The sequence below is a fragment of the Pristis pectinata genome, chromosome 27 (genome assembly GCF_009764475.1).
Source record: "Pristis pectinata isolate sPriPec2 chromosome 27, sPriPec2.1.pri, whole genome shotgun sequence".
Lineage (NCBI taxonomy): Eukaryota > Metazoa > Chordata > Chondrichthyes > Rhinopristiformes > Pristidae > Pristis > Pristis pectinata.
Window position 1 is genome coordinate 31,152,506 of NC_067431.1, and position 20,695 is coordinate 31,173,200.

General features: G+C 48.0%; 1 protein-coding gene across 5 annotated transcripts in view; it reads left to right on the forward strand.

The window, feature by feature from the left end:
* The first annotated feature begins 5,578 nt into the window (after nt 1–5,578).
* alg9 (ALG9 alpha-1,2-mannosyltransferase) overlaps nt 5,579–20,695 on the forward strand; it is a 215,026-nt gene continuing 199,909 nt past the window's right edge. For 2 of the 5 annotated variants that reach the window (XM_052040052.1, XM_052040051.1), the window contains exons 1-4: nt 5,579–5,846; nt 14,429–14,609; nt 15,646–15,780; nt 19,505–19,575. In XM_052040052.1, the coding sequence (XP_051896012.1) occupies nt 5,704–5,846; nt 14,429–14,609; nt 15,646–15,780; nt 19,505–19,575 (530 nt within the window). In that variant the 5' untranslated portion in view covers nt 5,579–5,703. The remainder of the gene's footprint in view (nt 5,847–14,428; nt 14,610–15,645; nt 15,781–19,504; nt 19,576–20,695) is intronic. The other 3 variants (XM_052040048.1, XM_052040049.1, XM_052040050.1) reach the window with 3 other exon arrangements.

Genomic DNA, 20,695 nt, shown 5'->3' on the forward strand with positions numbered 1-20,695 from the left:
TTTTACTCTGATTGATATCCCAACATATTTTTATTCACGTTTTTTAGGATGTCCAATTAACCCACTGAATTTAAAGGAACTTGGGAAATAGGACCCTGGTGCACTTAAATGGAGTGTGGGAAAGGGTCCCAGTAGGTTTAAATGGAGTGTGGGGAAGGGTCCCAGTGGGTTTAAATGGAGTGTGGGAAAGGGTCCCAGTGGGTTTAAATGGAGTGTGGGGAAGGGTCCCAGTGGGTTTAAATGGAGTGTGGGAAGGGGTCCCAGTGGGTTTAAATGGAGTGTGGGGAAGGGTCCCAGTGGGTTTAAATGGAGTGTGGGAAAGGGTCCCAGTGGGTTTAAATGGAGTGTGGGAAGGGGTCCCAGTGAGTTTAAATGGAGTGTGGGAAGGGGTCCTAGCAAGTGGGAACGGAACCAGGTGAGTAGATACCGAACCATCGGGATTCGAGACAATCAGATAGCAGATTATCGGAGTTTTACTGTAGATTTTCAGCTCTCTTTTGAACACTGCAATGGGCCAACACTTCTACCCCTTCCAGATTGTCATGTGCTCGGTGACATTGTGAATGTGTACAAGGCAGCTGCTTTCAGTCCTCTCAGAATCTTGATTCAATGATGTCACTGCCCTTTTAACGCAAGTGAGTGTAAGCCAATCTCTCACAAGTCATTTCCCTCGTCCCAGCAATCTGCCCAGTCCCTGTCTGTAGAGAGAGAATCATACAGCACAGAAACTACAGGCCATTCGGCCCACCATGCCTATGCTGACCATCAAGTACCTGTCTACACTAGTCCTATTTACTAGCACTCGGTCCATAGCCTTCTCTGCCTTGACAATTCAAGTGCTCCAGCAATGCGTTTCAGATTGCAACCACCTTCCTTCAGAACTTTGCCTTTGGGAATTTTGAAGCAGGAGGCACTGGATAACTTGAGGAAAGTATAGATAAAGATTTGTAACCAGAGGATGAAGAACAACGTGCTTGGGTTGGACTGCTCCGATCAGAAGATGCATATCCATAATGGTTGAGCTGCAGACCCCCGGTCTTGGTACCCAAGTTACTGCTCACTTCAACATAGATCACAAACCGGCAAAGGAGTTGTAGAATAATGTATGGAGTGCATCAGGAATTGCTTTTTACAACAGTGTGTTACTAGACACTAGTATTGAGGAAGGATTAGTAAGAAATCTTGTGTTTAAAGATCCCTGGAAGTAGTGACCACAATATGATAGAATTCCTGATGCAGTTTGAGGGTGAACACCACGGGGCCAAGACCACTGTCTTCACCTTAAATAAGGCCAATTATCTTTTTTTTTTCTTTTTCAATCTTTTTATTAGTTTTCAAATTAATACAGATTAATATATAACATCAATGTTTGTACATGTAATACAAAGAGATTGGAAGAACAATCATGGCATAGATAATCATAAAGAACAATAAAGTATAAAAAAATCTGTAGATCCAACGACCTCTTAGTGAATGAATATAATATAAAAGAAAGAAAAAGATTTATTATATAAATATAAGTGAAAGAAAAAATCCCCAAAAAGTAAGAAAAATTATGAACAATATCAAACCAAACTAAGCTAAACAAAAAAAAATTTCAAACAAAAAACAGAAAAAAAAACTGGACTAAAATTTCTCAGTAGAAACAGAGCAATATTATGTCGTCAACTCCATTCCTCTAAGTTGAAAGGTTATTACAAGGGGATCTATATCATGTGAAAATATTGAATAAATGGACTTCAAACTTTAAGCGAAGGATCAACAGTACCACTCCTAATTTTTTCCACGTTTAAACATGATATGGTTTGAGAGCCAATTCTCAATGGTATGAAGTCACATACGATTTGGTGTTAGTTGTGGAGTACCCCAGGGATCAGTTCTTGGCCCTCAGTTGTTTACATTAATGACTTGGTGGAGCGAACAAAATGCAAGGTTACCAAGTTTGCCAATGATATGAAAATAGGTGGAAGAGTATGTTGTACTGAGGACGTTGTGATTCTGGAACGGGATGTAGGTAGGTTGAGTGATTGGGTGAAAATCTGGCAAATTGAATTTAATGTGGGGAAGTGTGAGGTCATGCACTTTGGTAAGAGAAATCAAAAGACATTATTATCTAAATGGAGACGCTGCAAATGTGTATAGGACAGGGGGACCCGGGTGTTCTAGTGTACAAATCACAAGAAGTTAGCAGACAGGTCCAACAAGTAGGACCAGTCAAACCAGCGTAGGACGTATACTGTGAATGGTAGGGCACTAGGGAGTGTAATGGAATCGAGGGACCCAGGAGTACAAGCGCATAGTTTGTTGAAAGTGGTGTCAAAGGTAGACATGGTGGTGAAAAAGGCGTTTGGCACACTGGTCTTCATCAGTCAGGGCATTGAGTTGGGACAGTATGTTGCAATTGTACAAGTCATCGGTGAGGCCGCACTTGGAACACTGTGTACAGTTTTGGCCACCCTGTTATAGGAAAGACGTGGTTAAACTGGAAAGAGTGCAGAGAAGATTTACGAGGATGTTGCCAGGACTCGAGAGCCTGAGTTATAGGGAGAGGTTGGCCAGGCTGGGTCTTTATTCCTTGGAACGTAGGAGAATGAGGGGTGACCTTATAGAGGGTTACAGAATCGTGAGGGGCATAGATAAGGTGGACAGTAAGTCTTTTCCCCAGGGCAGAGGAGTCCAAAACTAGGGCGGCATAGATTTAGGGTGAGAGGGGAAAGGTTTAAAAGGGACCTGAGGGGCAACTTTTTCACACAGAGGGTGGTGAGTGTGTGGAACGAGCTACCAGAGGGAGTGGGTGAGGCAGGTACAACAGTATCATTTAAGAAGCACTTGGATAGGTACATGGAGGGGCGGGACTCAGAGATATGGGCAGGGTGCAGGAAATTGGAACTAGCTGTGTGGGCACCATGGTCGGCATGGACTGGTTGGGCCGAAGGGCCTGTATCTGTGCTGTATTGCTCTATGACTCTAAGTAGTTGGAATGGTTAATAATTCAAAGAAGGCAAATGGCATGTTGACCTACATTGTAAAGGTGTTGGCATTTAAGAATAGGGAGGTTCTGTTACAGTTGACCCGAGGGGCAAGTGTTTGTCTCAGAGGGTGGTGGGTATATGGAATGAGCTTCCAGAGAAAGTGATGGGGTGGGTACAATTATAACATTTAAAAGTTATTTGGACAGGTTCATTGATAGGAAAAGTTCAGGGGGACATGGGCCAAATGCAGGCAAATGGGACTAGCTCAGGTAGGCAATTTGGTAAGCATGGATGAGTTGGGCCAAAGAGCCTGTTTCTGGGCTGTGTAACCCTAACTCTGTCCTGTACACCGCCATCACCACCTTATCTACCTGTGCTGCCACCTTCAGGGATCCTTGGACTTGTTTCCCAAGGTCCCTCGGTTCTATTCTTTAGACGCCACCATTTCATTGTGTTGCTAACCCTCGCTCACACTTACTGGGATTAAATTCCTTCTGCCATTGCTCTGCCCGTTTTACCAACCAATCAATATCTTCCAGTAACCGAAGACTATCCTCCTCACTATCCACACCACCACCAACGTTCATGTCATCTGCAAACTTACTGATCATACGTTCACATCCTCATTGTTATTGTATATAATAAACAGCAAGTCCCAGCCCTGATCCGTGGGGTACATCACTGGCCACCGGTTTCCAGTCACAAATATAACACTCCCCATCACTTCCACCTCGCATCACCACGCCAATTGGCAACTTGCCGTGGATCACATGGGGTCCAACCTCTCAGACAGAAGGAGGCGAATGGTAACTAACATTTATTACAAACAAATAAAGAGTAATGAGGCGAGAGAAGGGGAATCAACTCTGGTACGATAAACAAAATGATGCTGGCGAAAGGACTGAGGAATCTGAGGCAATATAAAATGGAACAGTATCTTAACAATAACCCAGCGTGCAGCAGGACCATCGGACCGAGGGGTAAAGTACCTGAGAGCAGATATTGAAGAAACCAGACTTGGGGCCCACAATCCTCACTCACCCACTCACACCTACCTGGTAGGATGCTGAGACCCGAACAAAGAATCTCTCACTGAAGGAGGCATTGCAGTGATGCAGACCGACACCTTGGTAACCAATAGGCCTCAGGTGACAAACACCCCAACAACCTTTGACAGCAGAAAAGGCCGTGAGCTTGCCCTCATTCAGAGACACAAAAAAACTTGAAATTTCTTTCAATAATTACAACAAATATTAAAATATTTTAAAAGTAGATTAAAACATTTTGTAAAGTTAAGAAATAATTGAAAATATTGAAGGAGTAAAATAAGTTCAAAAGTGCCTTCATTATCTTTTCCCACCTGTTCTGCAGGCCCGAGAATTTCCATTTTCAAGAACAGGGACTCCCAATTCAGCGCCAGATCACTGAGGTGGATTTGCAGCCATCCCCAGGATCTCAGTTTGATCAGGCTCCACGTGGAGTCCGATGCTGTTATCTGTCACAGAGCTTGGCCCAGATTTGGGGCCAGTTCAATTTGATACATTAATAAACATGCCCATTTATTTAAGATGCAAGGTGAGTTCTCTAAGAGAGCAAATTCAGTGGCAGAATACACGACATGAGTGCGTTACAAAAGAAAAATTATTCCTGGCACTCGTTTCCTGTGGCTCCACATTTCCCTGGAGTTTTGAAGTAGATTGGAATGCTGCAGAAGAAATGAAGATGTTTTGACAGATGGGATTGGGAAAGATCAGCCGATACCTGCCGGAGTTCAGGAGAACAAGAAGCGATTGCATTGTAAAGTCTTTGGAGGGAGCCACAGTAAAGCAGCGGGGGACGTGGGCCGAGGATAACAGGTCACCATTCCGAAGAGTTGTAAAGAATAAGATTAGGCCACTCGGCCCCTCCAGACCATACTGCCATTCAATGTGATCATGGCTGATCTATACTGACCTCAGCCCCTTTTCTGAGCCAGTTCCCTGTAGCCCTTAAGTCCTCGATCTTTCAGATATTTATCCATCTCCACATCAGGAGGTTGTGCATACTCAGTAGCTGTTACATCAGAGCCGAGGATGGACCGCCGTCAACACTCAAGGAACCCAAGAACTTAAACAGGAACGGAGAATTAAAAAGATGTAGATACTGGTAATCTGTAAACCAAATAGAAAATGCTGGAAACACTCAGCACCGTCTGTGGGAAGAGAAACAGTTAATGTTTCAGGACTGGATAAGTCAGTAATGATTCTCCGCGATATCAGCGAGCAGTCGAGGGGCCAACGTTGTCTGTTCCTGTTCATGTTTCCTAACAGAAACCCTGAAAAAGCAAACCGCAGAAGGGGAGCATTTACGCTAAAGTATTTCCTCAACAGTTAATAAAAAGTAATTGAAAGTTTAACCAATTTGGCTGCAACAAATACCGCCCGCATTATTTTTCCCCAATGAAAGTTCAAGCTGAAGGTTTCACTGTGTCTCCCTCCACAGATGCTGCCCGACTGCTGAGTGTTTTCCACTTTATTTCAGATTTCCATCACACGGAGTATCTCGTCCCGGAGCTTTTCTCTGCCGAGATCCAGGTGACCAATGGGCAGAGGATATTCAGCAACAGGAGGCAGCGCGTGTGGACACATTCGCGGCTCCTCCTGGCCAAGTGCAGATTTTGAGCCTCGCCGCCTGCCGTAGCAGTGACGAGCTGAGCTGAGCCGGGCCGGTGCCTGCAGCCGGCTGTCGGGACATGGCCTCGAAGATGAGGCACAGGGCGGGCGGCAGAGGCAGCAGGCAGTCCCCGGACGGGAGCGGCGGCCCGGCGGCGGACGGCGGCCGGGCTCCCAGGGAGGAGGGCAGTGCCGACGAGAAGAGTCAGGAGAGCAGGAATGGGTGAGGGTGCATTCCGGTAACGGGCCGCCTGCACCGTCAGTAACCGGGCCTGGCGGAGGGGCACCGGGTCCCCGGGCCGGCGTGGGACCGGGACCGGGACCGGGACCCGGGCTGAGCGGGCGGCGGTGCCCCTGCGGAGCTCGCCCGGCTTCGTCCATTCATTCCGCCCCCACCCTCGCTGCAGGGTCTCCCCCCCACCCCCCGCCCCCACCCTCGCTGCAAGGTCTCCCCCCCACCCCCCCCCACCCACCCTCGCTGCAGGGTCTCCCCCCCACCCTCGCTGCAGGGTCTCCCTCCCACCCCCCGCTCCCACCCTCGCTGCAAGGTCTCCCCCCCACCCCCCCCCCACCCTCGCTGCAAGGTCCCCCACCCACCCTCGCTGCAAGGTCCCCCACCCACCCTCGCTGCAAGGTCTCCCTCCCACCCCCACCCACCCTCGCTGCAAGGTCTCCCTCCCACCCCCCCCCACCCACCCTCGCTGCAAGGTCTCCCTCCCACCCCCCCCCCACCCACCCTCGCTGCAAGGTCTCCCTCCCACCCCCCCCCCCACCCTCGCTGCAAGGTCTCCCTCCCACCCCCCCCCCCCCCCTCGCTGCAAGGTCTCCCTCCCACCCCCCCCCCCCCCCCTCGCTGCAAGGTCTCCCTCCCACCCCCCCCCCCCCCCCTCGCTGCAAGGTCTCCCTCCCACCCCCCCCCCCCCCCTCGCTGCAAGGTCTCCCTCCCACCCCCCCCCCCCACCCTCGCTGCAAGGTCTCCCTCCCACCCCCCCCCCCCACCCTCGCTGCAAGGTCTCCCTCCCACCCCCCCCCCCCACCCTCGCTGCAAGGTCTCCCTCCCACCCCCCCCCCCACCCTCGCTGCAAGGTCTCCCTCCCACCCCCCCCCCCCACCCTCGCTGCAAGGTCTCCCTCCCACCCCCCCCCCCCACCCTCGCTGCAAGGTCTCCCTCCCACCCCCCCCCCACCCTCGCTGCAAGGTCTCCCTCCCACCCCCCCCCCCCCACCCTCGCTGCAAGGTCTCCCTCCCACCCCCCCCCACCCTCGCTGCAAGGTCTCCCTCCCACCCCCCCCCACCCTCGCTGCAAGGTCTCCCTCCCACCCCCCCCCACCCTCGCTGCAAGGTCTCCCTCCCACCCCCCCCCACCCTCGCTGCAAGGTCTCCCTCCCACCCCCCCCCACCCTCGCTGCAAGGTCTCCCTCCCACCCCCCCCCCCACCCTCGCTGCAAGGTCTCCCTCCCCCCCCCCCCCCCCACCCTCGCTGCAAGGTCTCCCTCCCACCCCCCCCCCACCCTCGCTGCAAGGTCTCCCTCCCACCCCCCCCCCCACCCTCGCTGCAAGGTCTCCCTCCCACCCCCCCCCCACCCTCGCTGCAAGGTCTCCCTCCCACCCCCCCCCCACCCTCGCTGCAAGGTCTCTCCCCCATCCTCGCTGCAAGGTCTCTGCCCCCCCCCCGCTCCCACCCTCGCTGCAAGGTCTCTGCCCCCCCCCGCTCCCACCCTCGCTGCAAGGTCTCTCCCCACCCCCCCCCCACCCTCGCTGCAAGGTCTCTCCCCACCCCCCCCCCCCACCCTCGCTGCAAGGTCTCTCCCCACCCTCGCTGCAAGGTCTCTCCCCCATCCTCGCTGCAAGGTCTCTGCCCCCCCCCGCTCCCACCCTCGCTGTAAGGTCTCCACCCCCCCCCCCCCCCCCCCCCCCCGCTCCCACCCTCGCTGCAGGGTCTCCCTGCTTACTGTCAATCACTTTGTGTCCGTCAGCGTCTTCAGCCCTGCAATTACGAGGGAAGTTTCCCGTTAAATTGTACAAAGTGTTTCGTTATAGTGAAGTGGGTAAACCACATCCCTGTCACTTTCGGCCGATGCTGCCCTGCCCTGCCGTGTACGTCCAGGGCGACACTGTCAGATTTTACTAGATCTGTGATATCCAACGTGTGCAGCTTTTTGATTTTGCATGTACTGGATCTGTGGCTGGAAAATGTCCTTTGAAACTTCCTGGACACAAGCCTTCCCATTTTCCACCCTCCCAACGATTGCGGGTAGGACATGCAGTAAATGGTAGGGTACTAGGGAATGTTAATGGACAGAGGGACCTGGGGGTCACAACTTTACAAAACACTGGTTAGACCACACTTGGAGCACTGGGTGCTGCACTGGAAAGGGTGCAGAGGAGATTCCCCAGGGTGTGGCCTGGATTGGAGGACTTCAGTTACAGGGAGAGATCAGACAGGCTGGGCTTGTTTTCCCTGGAGCGAAGGAGGCTGAGGGGTGACCTGTTGGAGGTGTATAAAATTATAGATAGGGCAGAAAGTCCAAATCTGGATATCTGGAACGTGCTGCCAGAGGAGGTAGTGGAACCAGATACAGTCACTACATTGAGAACATAGAACAGTACAGAACAGGAGCAGGCCCTTCGGCCCACAATGCTGTGCTGAACTAATTAAGCTAATGACACCTAACCCCTGCTGTCAGAGCATGGTCCATATCCCTCCAGTCTCTGCACATTCTGTGCCTATCCAAGAGCCTCTTGAACGGCTCTGTCGTATCTGCCTCCACCACCACCCCTGGCAGCACATTCCAGGCACCCACCACACTGTGTGTAAAAAAAAAACTGCCCCGTGCATCTCTTTTGAACTTGCTCCTTCTCACCTTAAATGCATGCCCTCTAGTATTAGACATTTCAACCCTGGGGGAGAAAGATACTGGCTGTCTACTCTATCTATGGCTCTCATAATATAAACCTCTATCAAGTCTCCCCTCAGCCTCTGCTGCTCCAGAGAAAACAATCCAAGTTTGTCCAACCTCTCCTCCAGCTCATGCTGTTAAATAGACAAGGTATAAAAGAATAAGGGTCTAATGTGGGCACCTTCTCGTTAGAAATAGTGAGTACACTCACTTCTGCCCCCTGACTCTCACGAATTTCTGGCATGTTGCTGGAGTCTTCCACAGTGAAGCCTGATGCAAAATACTTATTCAGTTCATCTGCCATTTCTTTGTTCCCCATTACTATCTCTCCAGCGTCATTTTCCAGTGGTCCGATGTCCACTGTTGCATCTCTTTTACTCTTTATATATCTGAAAATACTTTTGGTATCCTCTTTTATATTATTGACCAGCTGACCTTCAGATTTCATCTTCTCTCTCCTTATTGCTTTTTTAGTTGCCTTCTGTTGCTTTTTAAAAGTTTCCCAATCCTCCAGCTTCCTGCTTATTTTTGTAATATAGTATGCCCTCTCTTTTGCTTTTACGCTGTCTTTGACTTCCCTTGTCAGCCACAGTTGCCTCTTGCTCCCTTTAGAATGCTGCTGCTGCTTTGGGATGAACTGACCCTGTGTCTTCCGAATTACTCCCAGAAACTCCTGCCATTGCTGCTCTAGCGTCAGCCCTGCTAGGGTCCCCTTCCAATCAGCTTTGGCCAGCTCCTCTCTCAGGCCTCTGCAGTTACCTTTACTCAACTATGGTACCGATACATCTGATTTTAGCTTCTCCCTCTCAAACTGCAGGGTGAATTCTATCATATTATGATCACTGCCTCCTAAGGGTTCCGTTACTTTGGGCTCCCTAATCAAACCTGGTTCATTGCACAACACCAAATCCAGAATTGCCTTTTCCCAAGTGGGCTCGACCACAAGCTGCTCTAAAAAGCCATCTCATAGGCATTCTAGAAATTCCTTCTCTTGGGATCCAGTGCCAACCTGACTTTCCCAGTCTACCTGCATGAAGTTCCCCCATGACCACCATAACATTGCCCCTTTTACATGCCTTTTTTATCTCCTGATGTAATTTGTACCCCACATCCTGGCTGCTATTCGGAGGCCTGTATATAACTCCCATCAGGGTCTTTTTACTCTTGCGGTTTCTTAACTCCACCCACAAGGATTCTACATCTTCTGATCCTATGTCATTTCTAGCTAAGGATTTGATTTCATTTTTTACCAGCAGAGCCACCCCACCCCCTCTGCCCACCTGCCTGTCTTTTCGCTAGGATGTGTATCCTTGGATGTTTGGCTCCCAGCCGTGATCTTCTTTCAACCATGACTCTGTGATGCCCACAACATTGTACCTGCCAATTTCTAACTGTGCTATGAGCTCATCTACCTTATTTTGTATACTGTGTGCATTAAAATATAACACCTTCAGACCTGTATTCACCAGCCTTCTTCTCAAATTTGTCTCTACGTTGCCTGAAGTTAAATTCTTTTCTGTTTCTAAACTTTCTGTCTTATTCTTTATTCTGGAGAGTTCAGGAACCTCTCCTGCACTCTCCTTCCCTTTTACTTTATCCATACTTTTCCAATCTGTTAATCCCACCCTCTACTATTTTGTTTAAGCCCTATCCACAGCCCTAGTTATGTGATTTGCCAGGACCCTGGTCCCAGCGTGGTTCAGGTGGAGCCTGTCCCATCGGAAAAACTCCCTCCTTCCCCAGTACTGGAGCCAATGTCCCATAAATTCCAACCCACTTCTCCCACACCAATCTCTGAGCCATGCCATTAACTCTCTGATCTTATTGACCCTGTGCCAATTCGCACGTGGCCCAGGCAGCATATCCAGAGATTATTACCTTTTTGGTTCTGCTTTATAATTTTGACCCTAGCTGCTCAAATCCCTCAGCAGAACCTCTTTCCTTGTTCTACCTACGTCGTTGGTACCCACATGGACCACGACAACTGGATCTTTCCCCTCCCTCTCCAAATTCCTCTGCAGGTCGGATGAGATGTCCTGAACCCGGGCACCAGGCTGGCAACACAGCCTTCGGGACTCTCAATCCTTGTGACAGTGAATTGTGTCCATTCCCCTGACTGTACTATCCCCAATCACAACTACGTTTCCCTTCTCTGCCTCCTCTTGAATGACTCCCTGAACCATGGTGCCACAGTTTGATTGCTCATCCTTCCTGCAGCTCCCACTCTCGTCCGCACAGGGAGCAAGAATCTCAGACCTGTTGGAGAAGCTCAAAGGCTGAGGCTCCTCCAGCACTACCTCTTGGATCCCCCTACTTGCCTCACTCACAGTCACACCCTCTTGTCACTGACCACAGACCGAATTTGAAGTAGTTAATCTAATGGGTGTGACTGCCTCCTGAAACATAGCATCAAGGTAACTCTCCCGCTCCCTGATGTGTCGCAGTGTTTGAAGCTCAGGTTCCAGGTCATCAACTTTGAGCCTGAGATCCTCGAGCAACCAACGCTTGCTGCAGATGTGGTCACCAGGAACCACAATGGGGTCCACCAGCTCCCACATCATGCAGCCACAACACATCACCTCATCCTGCATCCCTACTTTATTTAATTAGTTGTAGTTTGGTGTCTTTTTATTCAAATATTATAAAATTCTTGCCTCAGCTCCCCACTCCTACACTGGCTCACTCACACAATGGCCGCTCCACTTTACTCTACCTTCCTTTTACTGGCTGAGTTGCCACACACTTAGCCAATCGCATAACTTTTAAAACAAAAGCTGCTAGCTCCTCCCATCTGCTGCTCTGGTCAAGACCCTTCATCTGCTCTGGAGAAACATAGACTGTCCATTTACCTCCATAGCTGCTGCTCGACCTGCTGAGTTCCTCCAGCAGTTTGTTTTTTGCTGGGAATCAAGAGTGTTCTCCAAAGAAAAAAATGGAACATCCTCACCAACTAAAGGAATCTGTGACTGCTGGAAATGGAGAAAGAGAGAAGTATCTGAGAAAGTCTGAGCACCTCGAGCCTAAACGACCTGCTCACCCTTCCCTTCAAGCATCACCCACCCTGTCTGTAGCAGAGTCTACATGTCCCATCAGACTCTTCAGCCATCTCAGGACTGGAGTGAAGGAATTCCTCCTTGCCCCCAAGGAATGGCCTAAGAAGAAAAGTAGATCAGCTGTGAGTCCAGGGGAATGACATGCCTGCAGTTGCAGTGCAGGGATATCGCCAATGGACCTGTTCAATGGACATTGCCAAGCTCCAAGCTCTGCTATGACAATGCCTGAAATACTCTGGAATACTGTGGAATACTCTGGCTTTCACTGTGGTTCAAGCAAGCAGGAAATGGATACTCGTTATTGCTGCTGGGGAACTTGGAATTATCCCAATCTCTCTGACCATCTGGGGGCTAAAGAATAAAACTAACACAGATTCCTGACTTTTGTTGCGTAAAGTCCTGTTTGGAGAGTTTCTGGTTACTTCCACAGATCTAACAAAAGTCATTTGTTTAAGTCTGAAAATCTTTGAAATTTGGAAGCTTTGATAAGGAAATGTTAATTATTTAATAGAGTCATAGAAACAATCCAAAGGGAAATAGGATTTTGTGTTACAGAAAATCGCGATGCAGGTGGAATGCAATCCCTCTGTAAGGTGGGGGTTGCCTGTAGTACGTGGGTGGTTTTGATTAAAATATAAGTGGTCTGATTAGTGAGTTTGCAGATGACATGAAACTTGGTGCAGTTATGGACAGTGAGGAAGGTTGTCAAAGGATAGAGCAGGATGTAAATCAGTTGGAAATTTGGACAAAGAAATGGCAGATGGAGTTTAATCTGGACAAAGAGAGATTCACCTGGATGTTGTTGGGAATGGAGGGCTGTGGTCACAATGAGAGATTGGACAGGCTGGTTTATTCTCACTGTAACCTTGGAGGATGAGGGCTGACCTTTAGCGGTTAATAAAATTATGAAGGGTATGGATAAGATGGATAGTCAGAATCTTTTCTCCAGGATAGGGTAGTCTAGATCTAGGGGGCAGAGGTTTAAGGTGAGAGGGGAAAAATTTAAAGGAGACCTGAGGAGTGAGTTTTTCTACCCAGGGGGTGGTGAATATCTGGAACGAGCTGCCAGAGGAGGTGGTGGAGGCAGACACAATGACAACGTCTGAAAGACATTTGTACAGGTTCATAGATAGAAAGGCATTGAGGGATATGGACCTAATGTGGGTAAATGGGATTAGTGTAGACAGGCATCAAGGTCAGCATGGATGGGGTGGGCCAAAGGGCCTGTTTCTGTGCTGTACAATTGGATTGAATTGGTTTATCATTATCACATGTACTGAGGTACAGTGAAAATCTTGTCTTGCATACTGTTCATACAGATCAATTCATTACACAGTGCATTGAAGTAGTACAGAGTAAAACAATGCAGAATGCAGTACAAAGTGTAACAGCTACAGAGAAAGTGCAGTGCAGGTCAGCAATAAGGTGCTGATTGTGAGGTCAAGAGTCCATCTTATTGCACTAGGGAACCGCTCAATAGTCTTATAACAGCAGATAGAAGCTGCCCTTGAGCCTGGTGGTACGTGCTTTCAGGCTTTTGTATCTTCTGCCTGATGGGAGAGGGGAGAAGAGAGAATGTCTGGCTGGTTATGCTGGTTGCTTTACCGAGGTAGTGGGAAGTATAGACAGAGTCCACGGAGGGGAGGCTGGTTTCTGTGACGTGCTGAGCTGTGCCCACAACTCTCTGCAGTTTCTTGCGGTCCTGGGCAGAGCAGTTGCCGTACCAAGCCGTGATGCATCCAGATAGGATGCTTTCTATGGTGCATTGATAAAAGTTAGTGAGTGTCAAGGGGGATATGCCAAATTTCTCTAGCCTCCTGAGGAAGTAGAGGTGTTGGTGAGCTTTCTTGGCCGTGGCATCTACATGGGAGAACTTTAAGTAAATATAGCTCCCACTTTCTCCCTCTTTAAGTAATCCCCACCCCTCTTCCCCACAACCTCCCCCCCAACCATGTTTCTTCTCTTCTTCCCTTTCCTCGCCAATCTCCCTCTCTATTTTTACCCCTTCTTTTTCCTTTCTCTCCTTACCTTTGACCCATTCCCCGGTGGATCTGCTCTCCCCTCCTCCCTGCACCTGCCCATCACTATCTCTTACCTGCATCTACCTATCCCCACCCTGTGCCCACCCCGCCTCCCCTCTTTTGTCCACCTATCACTGCTCTGCTTTTCCCTCCTATATATTGGGCTTCCCCTTTTCCCACCTTCAGTCCTGAAGAAGGGTCCTGACCCGAAACTTTGACCACCTGCTCGAGTCCTTTGTTTCAATAGTCTAATATAGGTGTCTTTACTGTCTAGATGCTCCAGAGATGAGTGTAGGGCCAGGGAGATGGCATCCACCATAGACCATTGAACAAGGTGCAAATGGCTGCTTCAACTGCTGGGAATGGTTGATGTGTTTTGAACTGTACACAGTATGCCTTTGTAATTGACACTGATGTCAGAGGCTGTGGTTGGCACCATTTAAATCCAGGTGGTTGTCCGAGGTTGGAGGAGAGGAGATGGTGAAGACAGAAGATCCTTACTGTGAATAGGGACACCACCTCTAGTTGTTGGAACGAATGTTCAGAGATCCTGGGGAATGAGTTGGAGAAGGCCTGGGACTTTTCTTTGCATCCTAACCTAAACTTCTCGCTTAAATTCAAACTATTAAATACAAATCAGTTGGTCCTTGATTTCAGTTTGTTACCTGCACAACTTTGCCACATTTCAACAAGTGCTTCATTGTGTTTGGTACCTTGTATCCTGTTAACGTTATAAGCATTATGTTAACTTAGAGCTTTTTTAAAGTAAATTTCTAATTGTTTATTGGTTTTGTGTCCTGCACCAAATCCTGCCATCCCCCAATCTCTCAGCCTATACCCAGACCAGTCTGCCTCCCCTTACCTTCAATATTTGCCCCTTTCCAGGCAATCAGTGAAAGTCTGGGCACCAGAGGGATCTACCGCCTTTAAGTGTCTCATCTCGGCACGGTTCTGCGCAGCGTTACTCAGTAACATTTCAGACTGCGATGAAACGTTCAACTATTGGGAACCAGTAAGTCTTTGGAAGTCCACAGATGTGGAAGTTGGTGATTTGTTTGGAAAAACTAGAATTTAACTTGAGCTAATATGTGAGATACTTAATAAGAATTCTGTAATAAACTTGCAGTTTGTTACTTTCTTCAGTTAATTGTAGTGACTGGGTATTGATCTGAACCACTTCAAGTATAGTAAAAGTTTACACGTGAAGGGAGGTCCCTCCTGATTCCCAGTGTGGCAGTACGTGACGGGGGTGGGTGGTGTACACTGGGAGGGGCTTACCACGTGGAGGGGGTGTCTGGGGGGTGGTGAGGGGGATGGAGGATACTTCCACAGATATGATATATGATGCAGGTTTGGCTGCTTTTGCCACCCTGCAATTTATTTCTATCCTCAACAGCTGACTGTGATCAAGAGAATTTCCTGAGATGGAGGGAAAGGAAAGGCAAGTTGTGCAGGAGAGGACGAGGTGTTTACCGGTTGTCTGGTTAGACTAAGGGAGGGTTTGGTAGTGGTGTGACCAGGTGATGATATTTTCCTCAGCCCAGCACCTGAACACAATTTGTCCAGTTTGTAAAGGGTTAAATCTCTTTGTGTAAAGAAGAGCTAAGATTCAGTCTTCTCTTCCAGGGTTTACCAAGCCTGCCCTCCCATACCTGTAATCTTTCCACACCACAGACCCGAGGTCTTTGTGTTCCTGTGGTTCTGACACCTTATGTCGATCCCCGACGACAATCCCACCATTTACAGCCAAGCCTTGCCCTTGAACTGCCAAGCTCTGGAATTCCCTTCCTATGCTCGCTGATCCTCTTCTGCTCATCCCTTCCCCAAAGCCACCCGTCACAGCTGCCGCTTCGGTTTGTCCGAGCGTCTCTATGTGGGTCAACCTCAGTTTTTTCTTGATACCGGCCTTGTGAAACAGCTTGGATAGTTTTGCAGTATTAATGCAGGTCATGTTTGTGGGAGTGAGAATAGGAAAAGTGTGATAATGCAATAGGAAGATGGATTTGTCGAGCACCCATGTGATCTATGCCTTGTGTCTTTGTTTTCAGACCCATTTCCTGCTGTACGGAACGGGATTCCAGACCTGGGAATATTCTCCAGCGTACGCTGTTCGTTCTTATGCTTATCTGTGGCTTCATGTTTTACCCGCCTGGTTCCATGCAAGAGTCTTACAGACCAATAAGGTGCTTTTTTTGAAAGATGTTATAAAACCTTGTATATAAAATTATGAGGGGTACAGATAGAGGAGACTGCAGGAAATTTTCCCCATATCAGAGGTAGATAAAACTAGAGGACACAGATTTAGGGTAAGGGGGTAGGGATTTGGTGGGGATGTGAGGGGGACCTTCCTCATCCATAGAGCGGAGAGTACGTGGAACACACTGCTGGAGAGAGAGTGGTGGAAGCAGAGTCACCGACAGTATTTAAGAAGTTTTTAGACAATTACTTGAATCGCATCAGTGATGGAAGATGTGGGTCAAGTACTGGACGATGGGGTTAGTACAGAAGCGTGCCCATTGGTCAGTATGGAATTGCTGGGCCGAATGGCCTGTTTCCCTGCTGTATGATTCTGTGATTTGGTGTGAAGAAATATTTCCTGATATTTGTATCTCCTGTGCAGCCAAGTTTTAATTTGGTCTCAATTTCCCTGCTGGAGGAAAGTATTTCAGTTGTACAAAGAGTGCACTGTTTACTGGGGGAGCTCCCCCAGTACACTGCCCCCAAGTACCTACGTACCTATCTGGACAGTAAACTGTTGGTGAGCTCCACCGCTGAATACTTTTTAATCTTTGAGACAATTCGATTTGCAGCCACGTACGTTCTTCCAGCAGATGCTCCTGTTTTGTGATCCCGAGGGACAGCCCTGGAATATTCTTCCCTCTCCTTACCAAGCCAAGTATTTCCAGGCATTGTGGTTTATAAAGTTGAGCTAGGATCCACAGGTTAGGAGTGCAAATCCACATCGGAATTTCAATAAACCTGGGATAGTATCAGGACAAAATTGAGCATGGAAGTCACAGGAATGTTGGAAAAGGTCAGCTGGTTTACTTAATGTCTGCTGACTCTGTTCCTACCTAGTCTTGGTTGTGCTGAATTCTCATCCACACAGTTGTTGATGCCCAATTGTCCACTGCTGTGAACTAATCAGGATCTCCCATGTCTACAGTTACAAGAAGTCCGTGTAAGAACTTGACATGGTTCCAGTGGCTCAGTCACACACATGGGTGCTTCATCTGTGTGCCCCAGAGCACTTGGCATTCTGCGAATCTGGGATTCCTGCAGTACCATGCCAGTCTTTAGAAGGAGCTTCCAATTATTCCCACGGTCGTGCTCATTTCTCACTGCATTGCAACTTTTCCTGTCCCCTTTGAATGTTTTTATTGAATCTGCTTCCACTACCTTTCAGGCAGCTTGTTCCAGATCATAATTTACTTTTAAGAAGTGAGTTTGTATTCTCATTGGTAAGTGTCATTGATGATTCTTATTGATTTCTCTGATTACCTTAGATCTGTGTCCTCTGTCAAAACCCCACACAATGATGAACAGTTCGACTGTAGCTTGCCGTAGTCTTGGGTGTTATAAGGAGAGCAATCTTAATTGCCTACAGTTAGATTTCATATCAAGTCACTTCCAGAAAAAGTGTAGGCTACTGCACATAGTTATAACTTGGTCACCTCCAGGCTATGTCACAGCTCTTTGCAGGTTTTATTCATAACAGTGAAATAATGACTGTATCAGCATAGAACAGCACAGGAACAAGCCTGTAATGAAACTATTCCCATCTGCCTGCACATGGTCTACATCCGCCCATTCCCTGCCTGTTCATGTGTCTGTCTAAATACCTCCTGAACGTTGCTACTGGATCTGCTTCCACCACCTCCCCAGCAGTGTTTTCCAGGCACCCACCACTCCCTGTGTGTGGGGGGGAAAAAACCTGCCTCATAAATTTCCTTTGAACATTTCCCCTCTCACCTTAAAGCTATGCCCTCTATTATTTGACATTGTTGCCCTGGGAAAAGATTCTGACTGTTGACCCTATCTGTGCCTCTCATAATTTTATAAACTTCTATCAGGTCTCCCCTCAGCTTCCAATGCTCCAGAGAAAACAACCCAAGTTTCTCCAACCTCTTCCTATAGCTAACACTTTCCATTCTGAGGCAATGTCCTGGTGAATCTCTTCTGCATCCTCTCCAAAGCTTCCACATCCTTCCTGTAATGTGGTGACCAGAACTGCACACAATACTCCAAATGTGGCCCAACCAAAGTTTTATACAACTGCATTGTGACTTCCCGACTTTTATACTTAATGACCCGACTGATGAAGGCAAATATCATCACTGGTGAAAGTAAAAGGGAAACCAGGAGGGCAATAAGAGGGTATGAGATGGATTTGGCAGATAATCCCAGGAGGTTCTTCAGTTATATTAGCAGTAAAAGGGTGACCGGGGAGACACTAGGTCCTCTTAAAGACCACCAGGGTTGCCAATATGTGGAGCCACAGGAGATGGCCGAGATTTTTAATGTCTATTTCTCCTCGGTGTTTACTAAGGAAAATATCATGGATGCCAAAGTGAGCGTAAGTACTGAGGTCTTGGAACATATGCGTATTATGAGGAAGGAGGTATTTGTAGCCTTAAAGCGCATTAAAGTGAGCAAATCCCCTGGGCCTGACCAAGTGCACCCCCGGACCTTATGGGAGGCCAGGGAAGAAATAGTGGAGGCCTTTGTCAAAATATTTGCTTCATCGTTAGCCACTGGCGAAGTTCCAGAAGACTGGAGGGTGGTTAATGTTGTTCCATTGTTCAAGAAGGGTAGCAAGGACAGGCCAGGAAACTACAGGCCCGTGAACCTGACTTTAGTTGTAGGGAAGTTACTGGAGGGAATTCTGAGGGACAAGATCTACTGTCACTTGGATAGTCAACGCCTGATCAGGAATAGGCAGCATGGTTTTGTGCATGGGAGGTTATGTCTGAGGAATCTTTTGCAGTTTTTTGAAGTGGTAACTAAGGGGATAGATGAAGGTAGGGCAGTGGATGTTGCCTATATGGGCTTCAGTAAGGTGTTTGACAAGGTCTCACATGGCAGGCTGATCTGGAAGGTTAGGTCGCATGGGATCGAGGGGGAGCTAGCAAGGTGGATTCAGAATTGGCTCAATGATAGGAAGCAGAGGGTGATGGTTGAAGGTCAATTCTCCGATTGGAGGCCTGTGACTTGTGAGGTGCCCCAGGGGTCAGTGTTGGGACCTCTGTTATTCATTATTTATGTAAATGATTTACATGTGTATGTACATGGCACATACCTTGTCTCCTTAACTTTAACCCATCCCCCAGTGGATCTGCCCACCCCTCCTCCCCTGCATCCGCCTATCTTACCTGCATCTACCTATCATCACCTTGTGCCCACCCCACCTCCCCTCTTTTGTCCACCTATCACTGCTCTGCTTTTCCATCTTATATATTGGGCTCCCCCTTCAGCCCTGAAGAAGGGTCCTGACCCAAAACGCTGACCGCCTGCTTTTCTCCACGGATGCTGCCTGGCCTACTGAGTTCCTCCAGCATCATTTACTAAAGTCCATGTAGACAACATCCACTGCCCTGCCCTCATCAATCATCTTCATCACCTCTTCAAAAAAAACTCAATCAGGTTTGTAAGACAGGACCTCCCCTGCACAAATCCTGTCCCTAAGAATCTTCAATAACTTCCCAACCACTGATGTAAGGCCCACCGATCTAACAGTTGCTGCATCAGCAGCTGAATGAGGAGCTTTGTTCCGATGCAGGAGAAGATCGATAACAATGGAAGGGAGTTTGTGGAACTGCATTTAAGATAATGAACATGTTGTTTAATATCAGTTTGATAGTTAATGTTTAACCTTGGCTCTGTTACAAAGGGTTTTTCTGTTCACAGGTCCTTGTCTTCTATTTCTTACGATGTCTTTTAGCCTTTTTCTGCTGTGTTTGCGAGCTGTATTTTTACAAGTAAGTCAACATAATGTGTCTACCTTGTTTGTGTCTTGATAAAACTGTGAATGCTGGGAATATACAGAAGGTAACATAACCAGTGAAGTGAAAACACTGGGAGAGGAATTTGTCCTAACCATATAATGCCCTTCTCTACCAAAATTTTATTCTGAATTATGGAACTAAATCTCAGGACTGGAGTGGAACAGCTGTATTGTACTTTCATCATGAGTGTTGAGGGCAAATTTCTGCTGCAGGGAGTGTAGGTCAGATGTCACCAGCGCTGGCACCCACGTTAACCTGTCCCTTCATATACTGGCAGACCTGTGGAGTACTTGGACCATTTTCTGCATCTGTTTCCTCTTGTAGTTCTCTCCTGCAAACAAACTGTGACCAATGTTCTACTTCCTGTCCCTCCTGAATTAATTCTTGGGATAATGAGCTGTTTTGTGAAGAGTGATGGATCAGTGAAGTCTGACAGAACTGGTGATCTCATCGAAGCAGGATGTGGAGAGGGGCTGGCAAGGTGGGCAGTGAGGTGTGTCTAGACAATCGAGAATTAAGAGTCCTTGTCTCAATTAAGGATAAATCATTTGAGAATGAGATAAGGAGAAAATTCTTCTCCCAGAGTACTGTGAATCCCTGGAATTTTCTATCCCAGAAAGGTGTGGATGCTCCCTTGTTCAGACCAGTAGATGTGGTGGAAAAATGATATTGAGGTTGAGGATCTGCTACTTAGAGGGAGGTTCAAGGGATTGAAAGGTCCACTCTCGATTGTTCCATTAATTCACTTTTATGAGCAATGATAACAAGACAAGCTTAGGACAAACCTCCCCATACTCACCCCCACCATCCATGCCCAAGTTAGCAATTAAGGGAAAAAGCAGCTGGTATTAGTCATAGTAACTATTAAACTACCAGAATGTTTGTAAAAACCCATCTGGTTCACTCGTCTCCTTCAGAGAAGGAAAGCTGCCAATAATACTAGTGTGGCCTGTATGTAACCCCAGACCCACTAATATCGTTGACTCCTAACTGCCTCCTGAGTTTGGGGCCAATTAGGGATGGACAATAAATGCCTCCACTTGTCTGCAATGTCCACAAACCGTGAACAAATAAAACATATTAACATGGATTT